The 22,682-nt window shown below is 40.4% G+C and overlaps 1 protein-coding gene across 1 annotated transcript; it reads left to right on the forward strand.

Moving 5' to 3' along the window:
• The first annotated feature begins 19,641 nt into the window (after window positions 1-19,641).
• LOC145105590 (uncharacterized) lies at window positions 19,642-20,799 on the forward strand. Its single transcript, XM_079042676.1, has 2 exons — window positions 19,642-19,803; window positions 19,909-20,799. Exons 1-2 carry the CDS (start codon window positions 19,642-19,644, stop codon window positions 20,797-20,799), a joined length of 1,053 nt encoding a protein of 350 aa, XP_078898802.1.
• Window positions 20,800-22,682: the final 1,883 nt, after the last annotated feature.

A 22,682-nucleotide genomic window follows, 5' to 3' on the forward strand; every position in this document is an offset into this window, starting at 1 on the left:
AGGACAGTTGGGAAAGCACAATAGTTTCAAATTTGGAGCTGCATTCTCCTTGATCACCCTGATGAAGAACAACAACATTAATGGGCGATAGTGTAGGAGGAATCGTTTCAGCTTGATGAACTGTATCAGCTTGAGGAGAAAGAGATGGTATTGGAGAAGGTTCATCCTGGATCATTGGCTCAGTAGAAAATCCAATAGGAGGGGTTGATCCATGATGTTCAGAGTCATCAGCAGGAGAAGGAGAAGGCGATGAAAAACGTATGTGCTTATTTATCCTTGGATGAGAGGTCATATTCTGTGTGAAGTCATCTCTTATGCCAGCTGCTGAAATATTTTCATCTTTATCAATGTCTTCTCCCTTTTCAGTCCCTTCTTGATTACCAGCTTTAGAATTCTCATTATCATTATCTTCTTCATTACCAACATCGTCATTATCATTATCTCCTTCATAGTCTGAGGATTCTACCACATAGGGATTTTCAATCCATTTTGGCATTCTTACAATAACAGACAGATCATCAATAAATGGGGCAACATTAATGATTTTTGAGGAAAGAGCAGGATTGGGAATGATGATCCCATGACTTTCAACATAGCCTTCTTCACGAGACAAGATCAACCCAAGCCAGCATGGGTAGGGAACATGCACTGGTATCTTGTTCCCAAAACAACATTCAATCATCTGGTCAAGAAAGATTTGAGCAAAATCCAGTTTCTTGTTGTAAACAATGGAGTATGAGATCCTTTGCTTAAAGAGATTTAGTTGATCCAAGCTTCCATTCTTGTGAACAAGACATTTTACAATCACACTTGTTAAATATTTCCATCCTGCATTGAAACAGTGACGAAGGGTGTTCCTGTAGGGATCACGAGTGAGACCCTCGAGTTTGAGGTTATACCCTAGTTTTTCACCAACAGTCTTGCAGATTTCTTCAGAAGGAGTTTTAGAGTAACTATCATATAGAGATGGTTTGAGAAATGGTATCAACAGAGCATTTGTAGTAGAACTCACACAATTGTTTAGGATATAGAGGGTCCGAAAAGTCGCAGAATGCATGCCGAAGTGGACCGCTTTTGACAAACTCGACAAAATCTTTGATTCTAGAATTCACGAACTGCTTCAGGATTTCATCTGAGAACGCCACATTTATTGACTCAATGATGATGGTAGAGTTAGAAGCATGAGGGCCTTTGATGATGTTAGCGTTGGGAGCAAACTCGTACAAGGGTTTGACATGGTGAAAGTTGTGGGGAAGATGACGGTTGAGAACCTTTTGAGAGAATGCTAATTGCTCTTGATCGCTTGTGAAATTGAACTAGAGCGGTGATTTCCCAATTTATACCCAAGTAGTTTCTTCTTTCTTACTTAATTATGAGAGAAGAGATATGCTTCGTAAAAATCTCGTATCCTAAGATAATGATGAACCTTTTAATCGTCATTTAAAAAGTTACCATTTGGATAAGATAGATACTTTAGACACGTCATCAGCATCAGCGTAGTTAATCAGTGAGAGGATTGATGATTATCTAGTTGGATTGAGATGTCTCCTGATAGTATCGGCTTAAACTACCATTCACTGACATAGTATTTTGAGATCTCATCAACGTGTGGTTTCATACACTGAATTATAAATCTCTTTTATTAGAATAAAAATGGCAGGATGGATAGGTGCGTGTAATATATCATGGACAATGATATACCCATCGGCACAAATTTGACAAGCTCTCATCAGCTTATGGTACATTATGTTGAATCATAAAAATTTAAAGAAGACTATAAGGGCAAGAGTGGTTTGTTTCAATCATGCTGAGGTGAAATTAGCGTGAATCATTAACAATTTAACTCATCAATAGGAAGTGGTTTAAACTTCTGTATCATAGAGTAAATTGCAGTCTAGAATCAAGGATTCACCGTTAATTCATAATGGTACCATGTCTACTTCAAACTAAGAGGTCAGGGACATGAACAACCCTTTGTCATTTAAGGACATGACAAGTATCTCTTGTTGGATTAGGTGTCTAAGCCCATAAGTATAATTGGTATGTACTTGACCCGATAGTAGCATGATCCTTTTGGGTTGCCTTCACCGGAGCAATTTGATAGGATGAATATTTGAGAAAGAGGTTATTTGTGATTTATTAATATATTATAAGAATAATATATTAATTGAAAAATCATATTATTTAATTAGTACTGATCAAGAATTAATTTGGAATTAATTTAATGATCAAAAGAGACTGATTAAATTAACGGGGACTGATTAGGTAAATCAGTAATACTTATAGTTTGGGCTAATGATCCATGTTGATTAGGATGGGCTAAGACTACATGAGATTCCATGAAGGTTTAGTCCAATGGGCCTATCAAATGTGAAGAGTCCATGGTGAATTAGGGTTTACAAGATTAAACCCTAGAGATTCCACACTATAAATACTAACCCTTGCACTCCCAAATCGGCAATTGTGTTCCATGGTGTAACCCTAGCCGTTTTTTGTGCCACCCAACCTCTCTATCATTATCCTCCATTTGCTTTTGGTGTTTGTGACTTATTAGAGGTATCACATTTGAGGTACTAAGCTCTTGAAAGACCAAGAACTACAAGATGCAACTAAGAGGTATTCATCTAACTAGTTTTTATGTTGTAAATCCCCAATTTTATGCTAGCTAGGGTTCATGCTTTGGACAAAATGAAATTGCATGTATAACTTGAGAAAACTTAGATCCAAAGAATTTAGGGTTGTATGTGCACCATAGGATTGTTATAGTGCTTAAAACCCATCATCTCTTACACTGATGACTATGCAATAAGGGTAAGCCATTGGGTTATGCTCAATGTTTCAACATAACATGAGACTTGATGCATACGGCAAGCATGCTTCTAGGTAGAGGGTCACGTAAAGATGATTAAAATAATAAAAGACCCTAGCCTTTTTATCAATATTTTTTATTTGGACCAGGCTGTCTCACCATGAGAATTTAGACCGTGCTAAACAATCAGCGTGAGAGGATGACTCAATGTTCTCAACAGATGGTCTCACTGATGACAAACTTAGAGAGATTTTGTCACATACAACAACATGCTTTTAGGGACGATGATGTGTCAAAAGTTGCATACTAGGCTCAAAAATGCCACCATCAGATTCCTTTTATATAAAATGGTACAAAAGAATAAATAATATAAGAATACAAACAAAAGAATTAGTCAATCTAGAAATAGTTTAAACAGAAAAATATGCAACTTTTTCAGAAGAGTGATAAAAACTTGATCCATCAAATCTTTGTAATTGAATGGTCTTATATGCCCTTCCATTTTCCGAGATATCTACCACTTGAAATTTTAGCTATAAAAGAGAACAAACAAGATCAAGCATATCACATACAAATAACACAAATCTCAGAAGACAAAGAGAGAGAATGCCTTTAATCGATGAACTTTTGCAGATTGATTTGAAGCTTCATGTTCACCAAGAACAAAAGAAGAACATGAATATGTAATGCCTGGTTCCTGGTATGCATTTAACTTATTTATTTATTCATTTTAAGAGAGAGACTCAACAAGTTGGTAGCCCTAACTCGTCGACTAGAAGGCAAATTATGCGCGGGGTTTAAGTTGTCTACTCGACGATTCAAGATCCCTCGACTCGACGAGTAGATCGGCCAGAATGAAACCCTAATTTTGAGGTTTTGCACCCTATTTAAGCTCCTTAACCCCCACCCCTTAGCCTCATTTATATCCTCCTTGTCCCAAACCCTAATCCACGAAACCCTAGAGCATCTTGTGAGTGTGTGAGCCATTTGTAAGCAATCTTTTGTGTTCTTGAAGCTTGAAGAAGAAGAAGGAGTTAGAAGGCTCAAGAGGAAGAGAGTACATCTAGAAGCTACACGTCTTTGGCTACATTTTCTGGTAATCAAGTTTCTATTTTGACCTCTAGGTCATTCGATCTATTCCTTCCCCTTTTATGAAGGTTTTGGCCCAAGAATGATAGCATTTGGAAAATGGACGATCCAACTGGATAATCTTCCGGATCTAGGACCTAGAGGGGCTGTTATGACCTAAAGGTGCAAACTTTATGCCATTGGAGCCCCATGAAATCTATAGAGTATCATCTTGGCCTTTTGAGCCCAAAAGGCCATGCATGAGGGGAAAATGTGGGAACTTTACGTGCCCAAGTAGTGTTAGGGGTTTAGATCTGAGGTTGTAAGCTTTAGTTTGGTGTAAGGAAGGCTTAAGGACCAAGTTATAGGTCCCGAGGAATTAGGGTTTGAGCTAAACCCTTTAAGAAGTGGTATTAAGGGGTAAAGTTAGAAACTTTACCCTTAAAAGGACATTTTCAAGGTTATTATGAAGTATGAAGCTTGGATCTGAAGTGTAGGGGCTTAATCCATTAAGATAGCCCACACATCAGGGGAATTCGGTGAGTCCAATAAGGGACTCGACGAGTTGAAGCCGGGTTGTCTCAATTGTATGCCAGGTAGAACTCGACGAGTCTGGGAAGGGACTCGACGAGTTGACTCGGTTGACCACGAGTCTGAGTAGTACAAGAACTCGCCGAGTTGGGAGATTACTCGACGAGCTAGGTTGACTGGGAGCTGACCTTGACTTTGACCAGGATGTTGACTTTGACCAGGGGTAAAATAGTCATTTTACCCTAAGAGGAGTTATCGGGTTTTTGATTAAGTGTTATTGTGAAATTGATAGCCGGGGAGTCGTTGGAGCTGCCGTCAGATATTCCCACACGAGATTTCACCGCTAGCATTCGAGGTGAGTTTCCTCCAGTAGGAACGGGTCTAAGGCACCAAGGCCGACCCGTTTAGCTAGTAGTAGTTCCGGACTACGGTCCGATGTCGGGCGGGGCCCGATGTAGGATTATATGTTTTTCCGGATTTCGATCCGATGTCGGGGCGATCTCGAGGAATGTTTGTATGCTTGATGTCTTTGTGATTCTTGCATGTGTTTGTATTGTATGTTTCCGGACTTCGGTTCGATGCTGGGGCAGTACCGATGAATGTTAGTATGATACCAGATTATAGTTCGATGCCGGGCGGGGCCCGAGGAATTGTTTAAATGTTATGATATACGATTAGGGTTATGTGTAATATTTGATTATGCTCACATGTATTCCAAGATCTGCTCGATGTCGGGCGGGGCTCGATGTCGAATTGGGTTTGATACCGGGCGGGGCCCGATTTCGGGAAAGCCAATGCCGAGCTTGACTCGATGTAGCAGGGGCGGGGCCCAAGATATGTGATGTGATATGTGTATGGTATGTGGTAGTTGGGGAGACTCACTAAGCTTTGTGCTTACAGTTTTCAGTTTTGGTTTCAGGTACTTCCGGTAGCAAGGGGAAGAGCTCGGGATGACTGTAGTGCACACACCATTATGTTTATAGCCTGGGATTCACTCTGATTTATGATATATGATTTTGATACATTGATAGATATGATGATGTTTTTGAGATACATGACTTGTGGTTTTATTATGATATGGATGGATTATGGTTTTTCATAAATGATTTTAAAAGAAATTTTTGGTCTATATTTTTGGGATGTTTCAAGTTGGTATCAGAGCCTTGGTTTGAGGGATTCGGGCACACTCTAGGGTGTGTCTGAACTCAAACTAAGGACTTAGTATGAAAATTTTCAAAAGAAAATCATTTTTACAAAAAGAATTTTGAAAAGAGAAAGGAACTTTGAAAAGAGAACAAGGGTGTGGTGCATGAAATCAGCCGAGCTCAAGTAAGTACTCTCAAATTACCCATACAAGTTTATGTTATGATATGTTTATGGGAACTGCATGCTAGATGTAAGTCCCTAAAATGCCTGTGTATCAATCATATCCGTTTGATGGTGCGGAATCCCAATCAAACGGATGATGTCAGATCAATTTAGAAGAGAAGGAGAAGAAGAAGATGATGAATCTTGTATGTATTGATACGAATAAAGATCTGGATACAAGATTCACACACACTAACACACACTTGTTCTTCTCTCTAGTTTCTCTCTCTAGAACACCTTCAAATGCACACACTTAAGCTCCTCTATTCTGTTCATCAATCTATTCCTCACACCCCTCACCCCTATATATATATATATATATATATATATATATATATATATATATATATATATATATATATATATATATATATATATATACATGAGAAACATGGGCCGTAAATGGGTTTACGGCTGTAAACACCCATTGGGCCGTAAACAGGGTTTACGGCCGTAAACACCCACCTGACCGTAAACTCATAAAATATTACATAAAAATACAATTGCTCAGAAAAGCAAAGTATAAACCATAATTTTGACCCAACAATCTCCCCCTTGGTTTATAGCTTTCTTTTCTTAATTGACCCCACAAGCCCCCCCTAAAAAGTAGCTGGCTTTTCTTATCAATCTTCATCGAGAGCTTGGCTTTAACATTAATCTTCAAATTCTTCACAACTTCAAGATGAACTTGATGAATCTTCAATGAATGACTTCATCTTGAGCAGTTGGGCTTTTCTTCAGAATTTGACATTGAACGCACATTGGGTGAGGAGGCTTCTTGTACTGATTCTTGAAAGATAGCGCTTTCAGTTTGAGAATCTTCAGAGAGAACATCAGAGAGAACAAATCCTCTGGATCACTTCAGCAGGTTCAAGATAGCAGCAGACTGATTGAGGAGGCTTTAATGCAATCCGTCACCTAATCTTCAAGTGCAGCTTCACCTTGCTTCTGGGGTTGAAAGATTGAATGTTGAAAGAATAATCTTCATTTCTTGCTCGTTCAAATGAGAATTCTTCGATGATCACGGATGAAGCCTTGGCTTAGAAATCTTCGACACAAACTTTATGAGTTTCATCTTCACCTGAATTCACTTTTCAAGACAAAACAAAACTAAAAGAAAACTTAGCACACAAATTAAAACAGAAACAAAAATATTTTTGGATTTTTCATATTTTCTGAAAAAGAAATAAAACAGAAATAACACTATTTTTTTTTTGGATTTTTAATTTTCTGATTTTTGTTTGGTTTTTAAATTTTTTTTTAATCCTCCCCTAATTTTTAAATTAGAAGAACACTATGAACAAACTTAACAAAAACAAAAAATAATAGCTAACCTTAAGAGTGATTTGGGATCAAAGTTTTTAGACAGCCTTTATCCGTTTATCAGTACCTCTCCCTTCATGAATAGATCTGGTCAATCGCCGGTGTTGTGGTCCACTTAAACACGAGAGATTGTAATAAAATTAAGACATACTATAAGTGACAAGACAATGTGATCCTAAGTTCCTAGATAATATTCCTTAAGGACCATTCAGCTGACGACGACCAAAGATATTGCTGTCCACCTAAATTGAGCAGCGAGATCTACAGACAACCTAGTGACTGTTCAATTTTAAATGTACTAGAACATGTTTCCCGCTTCCTGACATACTCCAATAATCAGGAACTTCCAAAGTACTCCTTACTTTAGGTGAGCAGACAATTATTATGAGAGAAGTCAGATTTAGAATGCATATGCTGTACACCCAGGTCAGATCTTCCGATCAGGCAGAGGGTGAAACATATGACTAACCAGATTTAGAGGGATTGAGAAGTAGAATGGTGCATATGCTGTGTACCAGGTCGGATGTATTTCAATCACACAAAGGAGACAGCATATGACTAACAGACAGGAAGAATTGCATAGATAGAAGATGCAGAGAAATAGAATTGCATATGTTGCAGTCCAGGTCGGATGTATTTCAATCACGCAGAGGAGGCAACATATGACTAACAGAAAGAAAGCAAGAAAATAATTTCCTACAGACCTACTTTATCAGAATTCCCAGTCGCCCCATCAATACCGGAATTAAGGACAAAGTCCGTACATCGAGGAAGAGTTAAACCACAGTTCTAGATACAAATTATTTTAGTGTGACCGGTGGATTATCATGTATATCTCCCTGCTCAACCTATCTGAGCGTCGTATTGTCAGGCTAAACGGATCTATCTAGGTCAAGATTTTTCAAGTCTCTAGATTCCTTAAGTTCATTAATGCCTAGTCAAGTCCATTTTAATCTTTCGTGCCTACCAGCGCATCGAACACAGAGCCTAGACAATTCAGATTCAGTCCCTTACACAGATTCAGATTGCCTGTTATCACATGACTATATCACTTCCCAAAACATCTCCTTCAAGCACATTTCATTAATACCATATTTTTGGATTTTCTGATTTTCTAATGTTTTTGAATTTTTTAAACTTTTCTAATTTTTGTTTTGTTTTTATTTCTCCCCCTAAATTTGTGCATAGGAGAGAAACGAAAGGAAATGCGCAAATTTAAACTATCCTAAAACAAAAATTAGTCTTTAAAGCGAATCAGCTTAAGAAAGACTCAGGAGTATAGAGAAGAAAACTCAAACCGTAAGTCACCGATTGAATTTGCATCCAGAAGGTCTGAGAACAGCACGCGTAATCTCAGAACAGATCCAAAAATTCTTCACATCGTTAAGCACTAACCCCATGAGTGATCCCTTCCTTTCTTCCCTTCCCGTAAAGGACACATACTCCCAAACAAAGTTATGAATGTTGTGCAGTTCAGAGTTGTCCTCTATCATGTGCCTGGAACAGCCACTACCAACAAACCGAAGTATGATGATATGCCTCCATAGCTGCTCCGACACAGAGTGGGATTAGTTGCTCTTTGGAACCCAGTCCATTTTGAAACTGGGTTGACCTTTTTCATCCTTGCACGATACTCTCTCCTATGACATATCCTGTTTATCATAAACAGAAGATGTAGAAATATTAGAGTCATTAGTTGATTTGGGAGATTGAACCTTCGGAACCCATTTGTAGTTGGGTTTAACCCATTTCTTTTTAGATCTGATGGGTGGCTCAGTACTTGCTTTTGAGCTTGATGTCGTCCGTTGAGATGAATTTGATTTTGGCTTCACGGGAGCATCTCTTGGATTTGGCTTCTTGACCGGCATTCCCTTCTTGTTCTTGGGATTCGGATTCTTGGCCTTGTGGGTTTGATTCTTGGCCTTCTGCGCGTTCCGGTCACCATGGTCTGAACGTGACCTTGAGGGGTTTCTTTTGGAGTATCTCCCTCTTGGCGCGTTCTTCCACCCTTGTGCATAGTATGGAACGTGTGTGCGATTAGGACAATTTATGGCAATGTGTCCAGGTGTTCCACAGTGAAAACATGTCTTTTTCTTCACTGTGAAGTTGTTTCTTCCTGCCCCTGGTGGCGTATATTTGCCTTGTTTCTTGCTTTTCCCACACGCACAGTTGCAGCATGCATTCTGTTTAACTTGATTTGGTGGCCTGTACTTCTCAACAACAGGTTGATCAGAAGCAACTGAGTTTGATGCAACAGATTCAGAGCTCAAGGAGATGTTGGTTTGTTCAATGGTTTTCTCCTTGTTCTCATCTTCTGCTACTGTACTATCAGACACACTCTCTTCAGCTGCTTGGTTGGATTGATTTAAGGATTGATCTGCAGGGGAAGTAGAAACGTTAGTATTTTCAACATTAATAAATCCTCCTGAAACAAAACCAGATGGTTTGCCATAAACCATGAATGGTTCGTTGGCAATCTCCTCTTTAGACAAAGGTTGATACTGATATGTATGATTAAAAGGAGCAGGTACATTATCGTATCCTAAACCCTTTGACTGATTATGTTTAAATTGCATGCAATGGTCTATCATGTTGGCAACTACTTCTCTTGATACATCAAAATTTTTAAAATCAAAATTTGCAGTTTCAAATTGCCCTTTTAATGTATCAAGCTCAGTAATTAACTCAGCATTCTGTCTCTTGATATAATCATAATGTTCACATTTTTCACTATAGTCTTGCTGAATTCTCTTAAAGTCCTTTATTTTTGTTTCTAATTCAGCCTTTAGGGGTTTCTGTCCTTTCCTGAGTTGATATCCTTCATATCTCAGGTCCTCAACTTCTCTTTTTAATAAATCAATTTGTTCCCGAAGAAATTTAATCGTATCTTCACTAGATAGTGTACATGAAACTTCACATGATTGAGAACATGAAACTTCATTGACCGGAAGGTTTGCGGAACTCATTGTTTTTCCACACTTCAAAGCGTCAAGTTCTTCAATTATATCAGCAAGACTAAGACGATTGAGATCTTTTGTCTTCTTGATGACAGGCACGTTCATATCCCACGACTTTGGAAGTGCATTCAGTAGCTTTTTGTTTATCTCAGATTTAGTCAAGAAGATCCCATATATGTTCATATCAGTAGTAAGAGTTGTGAATCGCTGCAGCTGTGCCTCCAGAGTTTCTCCAGGAATGTAATCGAACATGTTGAATTTTTGTCTTAACATATCCTGACTCTCTTTCATGTCTTCGTAGACCTCAAAAGCCATTAAAAGCACAACTAGAAGCCAAAATCAAACTTAAAAGTCAAACAAAAAAATGCCCTTTGACTATAAACCTCAAAAGTCAACCTTAAAAGTCAAATTTAAAAAGTCAAACTCAAAAGTCCAACTTGAAAAGTCAAACTTAAAAGTCAAACCGAAAAGCTAAATTTGAAAATTTAAAAGTTAAACGAGAAAGTCAAAGTTTAAAGTCAAAGGTCAAACTTTAAAAGTCAAAGTCAAAATTTTAAATAAAAAGTCAAAAATAAAAGTCAAAAAATTATTTTTGGTTGAAAATGGAATTTTAAAATAAAAGAAATTGATTTTTGGGTTAAAAGTGACAAATTTGCGAAATTGGAACCGAGAATGAGTTCTTTTGAATTAAATTTGGAAGGATTGAAACAAGTTCCTTGGTAGCTTAGTTGGTAAGGCGCTGATGTTGAAGAATCAGAGGTCCAGAGTTCGAAACATGGCAGCCCCAAAAACGATTCTCCCTTTTTTAATAAAAGCACGCTGTGCGAACTTCGGATCTTATGCGAGGACGAGGCGCGATGCGATGCGAGGTGCGAGGCAACTCCTGAACTCTACCTGTCGCTCCGGAGGTATCCCAGGCAACTCCTCGGGGAATACATCCGCGAACTCTCGTGAACATTCTGTCGCTCCGGAGGTATCCCAGGCAACTCCTTGTGGAGCTACCGACTATCATGGGGCTTGGGATCCCATTGATAGAAGCAGATGGTTGGCTGATGTCGCCAACGCGTGCTGTACGAGCATATGTCCTGAGGGGGACAAGGTCTGACTTTCATCCTGTCTTCTGAAGGACAAGGCACGTGATTGGTAGGAGGAGGTCGGACGAGCCATTGGGGATGATACAGTTCTTGATGCTATGACCTGAAGTGATTTTTCGGCCAGGTTCAGGTCCGAGTTTGCACTTGTGATTGAGGTGCAACAGCTAGCGAGGGAGTTCCAGGATCTTGAGCAGACGACAGAGACTGTGGCGGAGATCACCGCCAAGTTTAGGGAGAGGGCCCTTCTCGTTCCGCAGTATGTGGCGGACGAGGAGATGAAGAAGGCCCGATATCATGAGATGTTGTTGAGTGATATCCGCCAGTTTTTGAGCCGCTCCAGCTGTAAGACGCTAGAGGACATGATTGCTAGGGCTCGAGGGAGGGATTTGGATTTGGAGATGGAGAGGAAGAGGAAACCAGATGGGGTTCAGACAGGTAGTTCGGGAAAGAAGCCCAAGGTATCAGATCACAGATCGAGGAGTCAGCAGGGACGCAGCCAGTACGGCAAGATGCACGAGGGGGCGTGCAGGGCGGGGAGTTCGGGCTGCTTCAAGTGCGGCCGAACTGGTCATATGAGCAGGGATTGCACAGCTACTACCACCACCACAGCAGTTTCAGATCTGATTTGCTTTCAGTGCAATTAGAGGGGCCACAAGAAGGCCCAGTGTCCGATTCTGTCCGAGTCTTACAGCAGCAGGACAGGTGGCGGCACCCGCTCCTACCACGTTGAGGATTACAGATGGCCATCAGGGCTGGGCAGAGGCACCTACGGCGAGGAGTAGGGCTTTCAAGCTTACTGCTGAGGAGGCACGTGTGGCTCCCGATGTTGTGACTGGTATGTATTCTCTCCTTATCTCTTTATTTGTTACGATTATTGCTTATGTTTATGTGTTTGTTATAGGATCGTTCTTAGTGAACGGTATATCAATCTTGGTACTGTTTGATTCGGGTGCAACCCGATCTTTTGTGTCGCTCGCGCTCAGCAAACGATTCGTAGGATCTCCAGGGGAGCTGGATTGCCCACTTGATGTGGAGATAGCAGATGACAGGACCTTTAGGGTTGCGAGGGTTGACAGAGGTTGTACACTACAGTTTTTCGATGAGCAGTTTTCAGTGGATCTGGTTCCTATTCCCCTGCGAGGGAATAAGGTTATAGTGGGTATGGATTGGCTGAGCCCCAATAGGGCAGTGATCGATTGCGAGCAGCAGCTAGTGAGGGTTCGGACTCCTAGTGGGGGAGGGTTAGTGATTCATGGCGAGAGGCCACAACACGGACATGTTTTACATTCAGCAGCGAGGGCGAGGCGTTACCTTCAGCATGGTTGCGCAGGCTATGTCGCTTATGTGATGGATACCCGATATAAGGGTAAGGCGACAGTGGATGATGTATAGGTCGTGCGAGAGTACTCGAATGTATTCCCGGAGGATTTTCCTGGGATACCTCCAGAGAGACACGTTGATTTCAGGATCGACTTAGTCCCTGGTGCCGCTCCGATAGCCAAGGCACCATATCGGTTGGCTCCTCCCGAGATGAAGGAGCTGTCTACGTAGCTGCAAGAGCTGCTAGACAAGGGATTCATCAGGCCGAGTAGTTCACCATGGGGAGCGCCGATCCTTTTTGTGAAGAAGAAGGATGGTTCGCATCGGATGTGCATAGACTGCCGGGAGTTGAATAAGGTAACGGTGAAGAACCGTTACCCCCTCCCGGGGATTGATGATTTTCTTGACCAGCAACAGGGTGAATCTTGGTTCTCCAAGATTGATTTGCGATCGGGTTATCACCAGATGTAAGTCAGGGACGAGGATGTACAGAAGACAACTTTTAGGACACGCTATGGGCACTTTGAGTTCGTGGTGATGCCCTTTGGGCTCACCAATGCTCCAGCCGCGTTCATGGAACTCATGAACCGAGTGTGCAGACCGATGATGGATCGGTCTGTGATTGTTTTCATTGATGATATCTTGGTATATTCCAAGACTCAGGAGCAGCATGAGGAGCACCTGAGGGAGGTGCTAGAGACACTGAGGAGGGAGAGACTTTATGAAAAGTTCTCCAAGTGTGAGTTCTGGTTGCGCGAGGTGCAGTTTATGGGGCACCTTGTCAACCAGAAAGGTATTCTGGTCGATCCGGCCAAGATAGAGGCCGTGATGCAGTGGGAGGTTCTGAGGTCTCCAACTGAGATTAGGAGTTTTCTTGGTTTAGTTGGTTATTACAGGAGATTCATCCAGGATTTCTCCAAGATTGCTGTTCCTTTAACCCGACTGACCAAGAAGTCGGTGACATTCCGCTGGGGGCCTGAGCAGCAGACAACCTTCAAGACACTAAGACAGCGGTTATGTGAGGCACCGATTTTGATTCTGCCCGAGGGAGTCGACGACTTCGTGGTTTATTACGACGTGTCGATTACGGGCATGGGTGCAGTTTTGATGCAGCGGGGTCATGTGATAGCTTACGTGTCGAGGCAGTTGAAGCCTCACGAGGCTAACTATCCGATGGATAATTTAGAGCTGGGGGCGGTGGTTTTCTCCCTCAAGATTTGGAAGCATTACCTCTACAGAGTCCATTGTACCATTTACACGGACCACAAGAGTTTGAGGTACCTCATGGATCAGCCGAATCTGAACATGAGGCAGCGTCGGTGGTTAGATGTGGTAAAGGGTTATGACTGTGAAATCCTTTACCACCCGGGCAAGGCCAATATGGTGGCCGACGCCCTGAGCCGCAAGGTGGTGGCAGCTCCGATTAGAGATATATGTTTGAGGATGACAGTGGTTACTCCACTGCTGGAGCAGATTAAAGAGGCGCAGGTTGAGGGTGTTAGGTGCATTTGGTTCACCTTTTTGCACACCTTTTAGTCCCCTTTAATGCATCTATTTAGCATAGTTACTCTTCATTTTTATTGCATATCATCATATTCATTTTAGTCTCTAGAACAACCTTATTTGCACACTTTCATGTCTTTTTCAAGTAAACCGGAGGTTGGGACGCGCTTTGGGAGGTGCCGGGAAGCATTAGTGAAGATTTCAGGATGATCGGGCGAAGAACGAAAAAGCTGGAAAAATCAAGTTTGGAGTCGGAGTCAGAAGGGTACACGGGCCGTGTTGGATTTACACTATAAAATCAACACGGGCTGTGTTGACCAAAAGAAAAGCTGTTGACCAAGCTGAACACGGGCCGTGTTCGACCAAAAAAAAAACTAACTTTTGGCAGTTTTTCCTATTTTTCATATCACGGGAATTGGGTCATTTTGGGGGGATACACAACATATCAGAGCATATTTTGAGAGGGGAATTCAAAGGTTATTGCAAGGGATTGATCAATAATCATTTGGAAACATTATTTCTAGTATTTGTAAGTTGTAATCGCACATTATTTCCATCTTTTGTTCTTGTGATTTGTTCTTAGCCATGTGTGGCTAAGAAACCCTATTTTCTAGTTCTTGTTCAAAACATGTTGATTGCTTGACTTGAAGCATATGATTTGATGTTTGATTTGTGATTCTATTCTAGTGATTATGTTCTTGTTTAAACTAGAATCCTTAAATTTGATTTGTGTTTGATTGGCCACTTTAGTGAATTGAATTTTTGTGTAGTTAATTAACTTTTAGGGCACCTAATCGTTCTATAAAGTTAATGGTTGGTAACAAACAATAGGTTTTCTTATTGTAGAACATTTATCACATGTTTTCACACTTCCGAGCGTATGAGAAGAAATGAGCATTGTTGGGAAGCTTGTACAAAACTTAATGCAGTTTTTCAATACAATCTAAGAGCGTGTTTAGGTTGAATTAGTAAAATTAGGTCTAATCAAAGAGCGTGTTTTGGTTAGATAATTTGGCAAGCGAGAGGTATTAGAGTTTGTTAATATCTTTCAGTACCAACTTAGAATAGTAATCACAAATTACATCAAGTCATAATCAGGTTAAATGACAACATTGAGAACTATAACTGGAAGCACTTTTACAACTTGTTTACAAATCTTATTCATTTTCTGCATGTTTCAAGGTTGATTGTTATTTTCATTATTCGACTTTTGCAAACAAATCCCCCTTTGTGACCAAAGTACCTTGCGCAAAGAGGTATATACTTTTGTCCCGTGTCTCTGTGGTTCGACCATGCTTACCTTGTACTACCTTTTTAGTGCATTAAAGCAGTGTATTTGGAGTCTGTTGTACCCCTATAATTTGTTAGGTAGCAGGATGCTCGCCTAGGTATTAATGATTGGAGCCCCATTGATGTAAGGTCTGATCGTATATGTCCATATTTATAAAAATAAATAAAAAGATTACTTGTGTTCTTAAAATTTTCTTTGGTTTATTTTTGTTCCTTAAGTATCATTTGTACGTATGTCTCTTTTTCATGGTTTTCATTGCATGCATTCATTCCTATCCTTTAGGATCTTTTTGTCCCTTTTTGTTCTATGTTTCTTTTTTCCATCTAGAAATCGTCCTGTTTCGTCTGATTCTTGTTCTTTCTTGAGGACAAGAAAGGTCTAAGCTTGGGAAGATTTGTTAGGTGCATTTGGTGCACCTTTTTGCACACCTTTTAGTCCCCTTTAATGCATCTATTTAGCATAGTTACTCTTCATTTTTATTGCATATCATCATTTTCATTTTAGTCTCTAGAACAACCTTATTTGCACACTTTCATGTCTTTTTCAGGTAAACCGGAGGTTGGGACGCGCTTTGGGAGGTGTCGGGAAGCATTAGTGAAGATTTTGGGATGATCGGGCGAAGAACGAAAAAGCTGGAAAAATCATGTTTGGAGTCGGAGTCAGAAGGGTACAGGGGCCGTGTTGGATTTACACTGCAAAATCAACACGGGCCGTGTTGACCAAAAGAAAAGCTGTTGACCAAGCTGAACACGGGCCGTGTCATTTTTGCCTTATGCTGAACACGGGCCGTGTTCGACCAAAAAAAAAACTAACTTTTGGCAGTTTTTCCTATTTTTCATATCACGGGAATTGGGTCATTTTGGGGGGATACACAACATATCAGAGCATATTTTGGGAGGGCAATTCGAAGGTTATTGCAAGGGATTGATCAATAATCATTTGGAAACATTATTTCTAGTATTTGTAAGTTGTAATCGCACATTATTTCCATATTTTGTTCTTGTGATTTGTTCTTAGCCATGTGTGGCTAAGAAACCCTAGTTTCTAGTTCTTGTTCAAAACATGTTGATTGCTTGCCTTGAAGCATATGATTTGATGTTTGATTTGTGATTCTATTCTAGTGATTATGTTCTTGTTTAAACTAGAATCCTTAAATTTGATTTGTGTTTGATTGGCCACTTTAGTGAATTGAATTTTTGTGTAGTTAATTAACTTTTAGGGCACCTAATCGTTCTATAAAGTTAATGGTTGGTAACAAACAATAGGTTTTCTTATTGTAGAACATTTATCACATGTTTTCACACTTCCGAGCGTATGAGAAGAAATGAACATTGTTGGGAAGCTTGTACAAAACTTAATGCAGTTTTTCAATACAATCTAAGAGCGTGTTTAGGTTGAATTAGTAAAATTAGGTCTAATCAAAGAGCGTGTTTTGGTTAGATAATTTGGCAAGCGAGAGGTATTAGAGCGTGTTAATATCTTTCAGTACCAACTTAGAATAGTAATCACAAATTACATCAAGTCATAATCAGGTTAAATGACAACATTGAGAACTATAACTGGTAGCACTTTTACAACTTGTTTACAAATCTTATTCATTTTCTACATGTTTCAAGGTTGATTGTTATTTTTATTATTCGACTTTTGCAAACAAATCCCCCTTTGTGACTAGGGGTGAGCAAAGGCGGGTACCCGCCTAATTTTATAGGAACCGGAACCGGAACCGGCGGTTCCTGTAATTTTGGAACCGGAACCGGAACCGGTTACATCGGTTCCTAAAGATTTGGAACCGCTCCCGGAACCGCCGGAACCGGTTCCGGTTCCGGGTACCCGGCGTCTTATTTTTAAGAAATAAAAAAAAATTACATTATGAAAAAATTATAACTTCATGGCTTACCTTTTAAATTATAAATATTATAAAATGATGTTTAAAAGTAAAAAAAATATCTTCGTTGTATATATCCTAAATTACGTTTGGTTTTTAGTTTATAAGTATATAACTGTTATCATTCAATTCAATGTCATGTACCTAAACAACGTAAATAACATAAATGAATTCCAAAAAAAAATCGTTAACTGTGAACAATGCATAGTCGTGTAGAATATTAAAAGTTATTAACTAAGTTTTTAATTTTATATATTAAAATTTAAATAATTACTTCTAGTGCCTTACAGTAATGACTATTAGTAATCAACATTAAAGGTAGAACATAACATACAATACTATATATATATATATATATATATATATATATATATATATATATATATATATATATATATATATAAACAGGTTCCGGCGGGTACCCAACGGGTAGCGGTTCCAAAAAAATGAGAACCGGAACCGGAACCGCTTAAGGCGGTTCCTAAACTTTAAGAACCGGAACCGGAACCGCATAAGGAAGGTTCCAGTTCCGGAACCGGCAGTTCCGAGGCGGTTCCGGTTCCGAAAACGGGTACCCGATTATAATGCTCACCCCTATTTGTGACCAAAGTACCTTGCGCAAAGAGGTATAAACTTTTGTCCCGTGTCTCTGTGGTTCAACCCTGCTTATCTTGTACTACATTTTTAGTGCATGAAAGCAGTGTATTTGGAGTCTGTTGTACCCCTATTATTTGTTGGGTTTGACACGCCTAACAAATTGGCGTCGTTGCCGGGGACACGGTGTTACTAATTGTTTATGCCTAGATCTTTTCGTACAGGTACACCACTTCCAATTGACTCGGAGATAGAGAAGACTGCAAAGAAGCTACGGAAGCAAGCCAAGCTTCGTAAGAGGCAACCAGTTTCCGAAACTTCTTCATCATCTACCCCTCCGGTCATTAACATTTGGGAGGATATACCCCTCTCAAGTGTGTCAGAAACTGAAACAGAAAACCCCTCATCATCATCTCAACCATCCTCACCCATAAATACCATCCCACTCTCTTCGCCTACTCACACTATCCCAAACACTGCACCCACAGAAACCTCAACTCCTACTCACACTATGGGAGACAACCATGGGGGGAATCCACCTCCAAACCCACCACCCGAACAAACTCTCCGTCAATGGTCGAGGCAAGAGGTTACTCAACAACCTCTTTGCATCACCTATCCGGCAGCTACAAACCTTGAATTGAAATCCGGTCTCATCCACTTACTCCCAACCTTTAGAGGCTTAGAAAGATCCCCACAAGTTCCTCACATAGTTTCATGTTGTGTGTGTTGGAATGGAGCCACACAATGTCACGGAGGACCAAATTAAGCTTAGGGCATTCCTCTTTTCGGTGCAAAACTCGGCAAAAGATTGGCTTTATGACCTCCCACCGGGGACGGCCAACACTTGGGTAGATCTTGCACGCCTCTTCTTAGACAAATACTTCCCAGAAATGAAAGCCTCAGCCCTAAGAAGAGAGATAATTGGGATCAAACAACACAAGAGAGAAGCCTTTCATACATTTTGGGAGAGGTTCAAAAAGCTTTGTGCCCGTTGTCCCAAGCATGGAATTACCGAGTACCAACTCCTCCAATATTTCATTGAAGGAATGACCCCAATGGAAAGAAGGTTTCTTAATGCTTCGAGTGGCGGATCTTTACCCGATAAGACTCCAACCGAAATCCGCAACTTAATCAAGAATATGGCTGAAGACTCTAAGCATGCAAGCCATGATGAAGAATGGTACACGGATGCACCCCGAAGTGTAAAAGAGGTCCAAACTCCTCAAATTGAAGCTCAATTGTCCGAGCTTACGAAAGTTGTAATGATGTTGGCTAAAGACAAGGGTGTGCTGCCCACGCCCCGCCCTTGTGGTATTTGCACCCAAATAGGGCACCCAACCGACATGCGCCCTCAATTTCAAGATGAGGATTATGCAGAAGCCAATGCTTTAGGAGGGTATTCCGGGTCGAATCAAAGGGGATTTGAGCAGCAAAGGGGTGAGCAAAGATGGAACAACAATTAAGGTTGGGGAGGTAATCGACATGGAGGTTATCAACAAAGACCACCATTTCCTCAACATCAACAAAGGCCTCCATTCCCACCACAAAATTACCAACCGAGGCAACCACAACCTCCTCCTCAACAAGCCGGGTCCTCAAGTATGTCCTTAGAAGACATAGTCAAAAGCCTTGCCACTAGCACTCAAATTTTTCAACAAGAGACCAAGGCAAGCGTCAAGAATCTTGAGCAACAAATGGCACAACTTGCTCAATCGGTGAGCAAAGTAGAGAATCAAGGAAAGCTACCTCCTCAAACTGAAAAGAACCCAAAGCACAATGCTTGTGCAATTAGCTTGAGGAGTGGAAAGAAATATGATGGCCCAAAGATGCCTGAATAAGAAGAAGAGGAGTTGGTGATAGAAGAACCACCAAAGAAGGATGAAAAGAAAGAAAAAATGGTGGAGGAAAAGAAATCAGAAGAGAAAGAAGCAAATATCACACCACCACCTTTTCCATCAAGATTGAGCAGCAACAAAAGAGAGAGAGAAGATAGTGAAATTATGGCGATGTTCCGGAAAGTTGAAGTCAACATCCCTCTTTTGGACGCCATCAAACAGGTACCTAGATATGCTAAGTTCCTTAAGGAACTTTGCACATCTAAAAAGTAGCTGCGAGGTAACGAGACAGTGAAAGTAAGTGAAAATGTTTCTGCAGTTTTGCAGAAAAGGATGCCCCCAAAGTGCAAGTATCCGGGTATTTTCACCGTTCCTTGCAAATTGGGAAACCTTTATGTCCCCCGTGTTATGCTAGATTTAGGAGCTTCAATCAATGTTTTACCATATTCTGTTTATAAATCTATTGGCATAGGCACTTTAACAAAAACTGGGGTGATTATCCAACTTGCAGATCGTTCTATAGTACACCCAAAAGGTGAATTAGAGGATGTTCTAGTGCAAGTTAATGAGCTTGTCTTTCCTGCAGATTTTTACGTGCTTGATATGGGAGATGATGACCAACCAACCTCGAGTTCCATACTTTTAGGTAGACCATTCTTAAAAACAGCAAGAACAAAAATTGATGTCTATAATGGTACATTGTCCATGGAATTCGATGGGGAGGTCATCAACTTTAATATCTATGAAGCAATGAGGTACCCAAGTGATGTTCAATGCATAAATTTTGTTGATATGATCCAGCCTTTGACTGAAAAGTGTTTTGAGTTGACTAACCATGATTTGTTGGAGTTAGTTTTGAGCAGGAATTTTGATAACAATTCAGTCAAAGAGATTGCAGAAAATTTCAAGTTAGATGAAGAGTTGCTGGAAATTGTGGAGTTCATTGAACAAAGGAAGAAAATGAGGTATGATAATAGCAATGTGAAATTGCCCATTTCTAACACAAAACTTCTTCCTTCCGTTGTGCAGGCACCTAAGCTGGAATTGAAGACTCTTCCAGATCATTTGAAGTATGCATACCTTGGAGAAGAAAAGACTTTGCCTGTCATTATCTCCAGCAAGTTGTCCATTGCAGAAGAAGATGAGTTGGTGACTTTGCTGAAAAAGTATAAGAGAGCTATTGGGTGGACAATTGCTGACATAAAAGGGTTGGGTTGAGTCCTTCCTTGTGCATGCATAAGATTCTCATGGAGGAAGACTTCAAACCAACCCGAGAGGCACAAAGAAGACTGAATCCACCCATGATGGAGGTGGTAAAGAAAGAAATCATGAAGCTTTTGGATGCAGGTATGATCTACCCTATCTCAGATTGTAAATGGGTGAGCCCCGTTCAGGTAGTCCCGAAAAAAATCCGGGGTCACAGTTGTCAATAATTCAGAGGTAGATTTGGTGCCAACCCATGTGCAAAACGGGTGGAGGGTTTGTATTGACTATAGAAAGTTGAATGCCTTAACGAGAAAATACCATTTTCCCTTGCCATTTATTGACCAAATGTTAGAGAGATTGGCGGGTAAATCTCATTACTGTTGTTTGGATGGTTTCTCGGGTTTTCATCAAATTCTGGTAGCCCCGGAAGACCAAGAGAAAACCACCTTCACTTGTCCCTTTGGCACATTTGCTTATAGGCATATGCCTTTTGGTTTATGCAATGCACCCGTAACATTTCAGAGATGCATGGTAAGCATTTTTTCTGAATATGTTGAAAACATCATTGAAGTTTTCATGGATGATTTCACAGTCTATGGAAACTCCTTTGATGAATGTTTAAGCAATCTCACAAAAATTTTGCAAAGGTGCATTGACACAGACCTTGTGCTTAACTATGAAAAATGCCATTTCAAGGTGGACAAAGGATTGATTTTAGGTCATATTGTGTCCCAAAAAGGCTTGGAAGTTGACAAAGCCAAGATAGATGTTATCAAGAGTCTCCCTTACCCGACAAATGTTCGGGAAGTTCGTTCGTTTCTTGGCCATGCAGGTTTCTATCGGCGGTTCATCAAAGATTTTTCAAAGATTACAGTGCCGATGTGTCAGCTACTCCAAAAAGATGCTGAATTTGTGTTTACTCAGCCATGGAAGAATGCCTTTGATCGTTTAAAGGATTTACTCACCTCCGCCCCAATCATCCAACCACCTAATTGGGATCTCCCGTTTGAGATTATGTGTGACGCGAGCAACACAGCTGTTGGGGCGGTATTGAGTCAAAAGGTGGATCGAGCACATCATGTCATCTACTATGCATCAAAGACCCTTGATAGTGCACAAAGCAACTACACCACAACAGAAAAAGAGTTGCTTGCTATTGTGTTTGCACTAGAGAAGTTCCGACAATACCTCCTTGGAACTAAAGTGATCATATATTTGGACCATGCAACCATAAAGCACTTACTTACAAAGAAAGATTCGAAGCCGAGGTTAATACGGTGGATGCTGCTTTTGCAAGAGTTCGATATTGAGATTAAAGATAAAAGCGGGAAAGAGAATCTAGTCTCCGATCATTTGAGCCGGATAGTCCAACCCGAAGATGCGACTCCCATCCATGACATATTTCCAGATGAGTACTTATTTGCTGTCCAAAAACCACCTTGGTATGCGGATATATGCAACTTCATGGTCACGGGAAAGTTCCCACCCGATCTCACGAGGTCACAAAGAGATAAGATCAAGAAAGATGCAAGAAGGTACATTTGGGATGAGCCGTACCTTTGGAAACATTGTGCAGATCAGGTAATAAGAAGATGTGTTGAAGAACATGAGGTACAATCTATCCTCAAATTTTGTCATAGTTATGCTTGTGGAGGGCATTTTGGTCCTCAAAGAACTGCCAGGAAAATTTTAGACTGTGGATTTTATTGGCCTCGACTCTTTCATGACTCTTACATTTTCTGTAAAAGTTGTGAGAGATGTCAAATGACAGGTTCTTTGAGTTCCCGAAACCAAATGCCCTTGACCCCCATCTTAGTTTGTGAAATATTTGATATATGGGGTATTGATTTTATAGGTCCTTTTCCTTCATCCTTTGGGAATTTATACATCCTTCT

Source organism: Lactuca virosa, chromosome 4 (genome assembly GCF_052849685.1).
Source record: "Lactuca virosa cultivar CGN04683 chromosome 4, Lactuca_virosa_CGN04683_v6, whole genome shotgun sequence".
Classification (NCBI taxonomy): Eukaryota; Viridiplantae; Streptophyta; class Magnoliopsida; order Asterales; family Asteraceae; genus Lactuca; species Lactuca virosa.

Bases quoted from the DNA above. Each gene is read 5' to 3' on its own strand.
- LOC145105590 (XM_079042676.1), top strand. From the start codon at position 19,642: ATGGTGGAGGAAAAGAAATCAGAAGAGAAAGAAGCAAATATCACACCA. The intron at 19,804-19,908 runs GTACCTAGATAT...GCAGTTTTGCAG, and splicing joins TTTTGGACGCCATCAAACAG to AAAAGGATGCCCCCAAAGTG.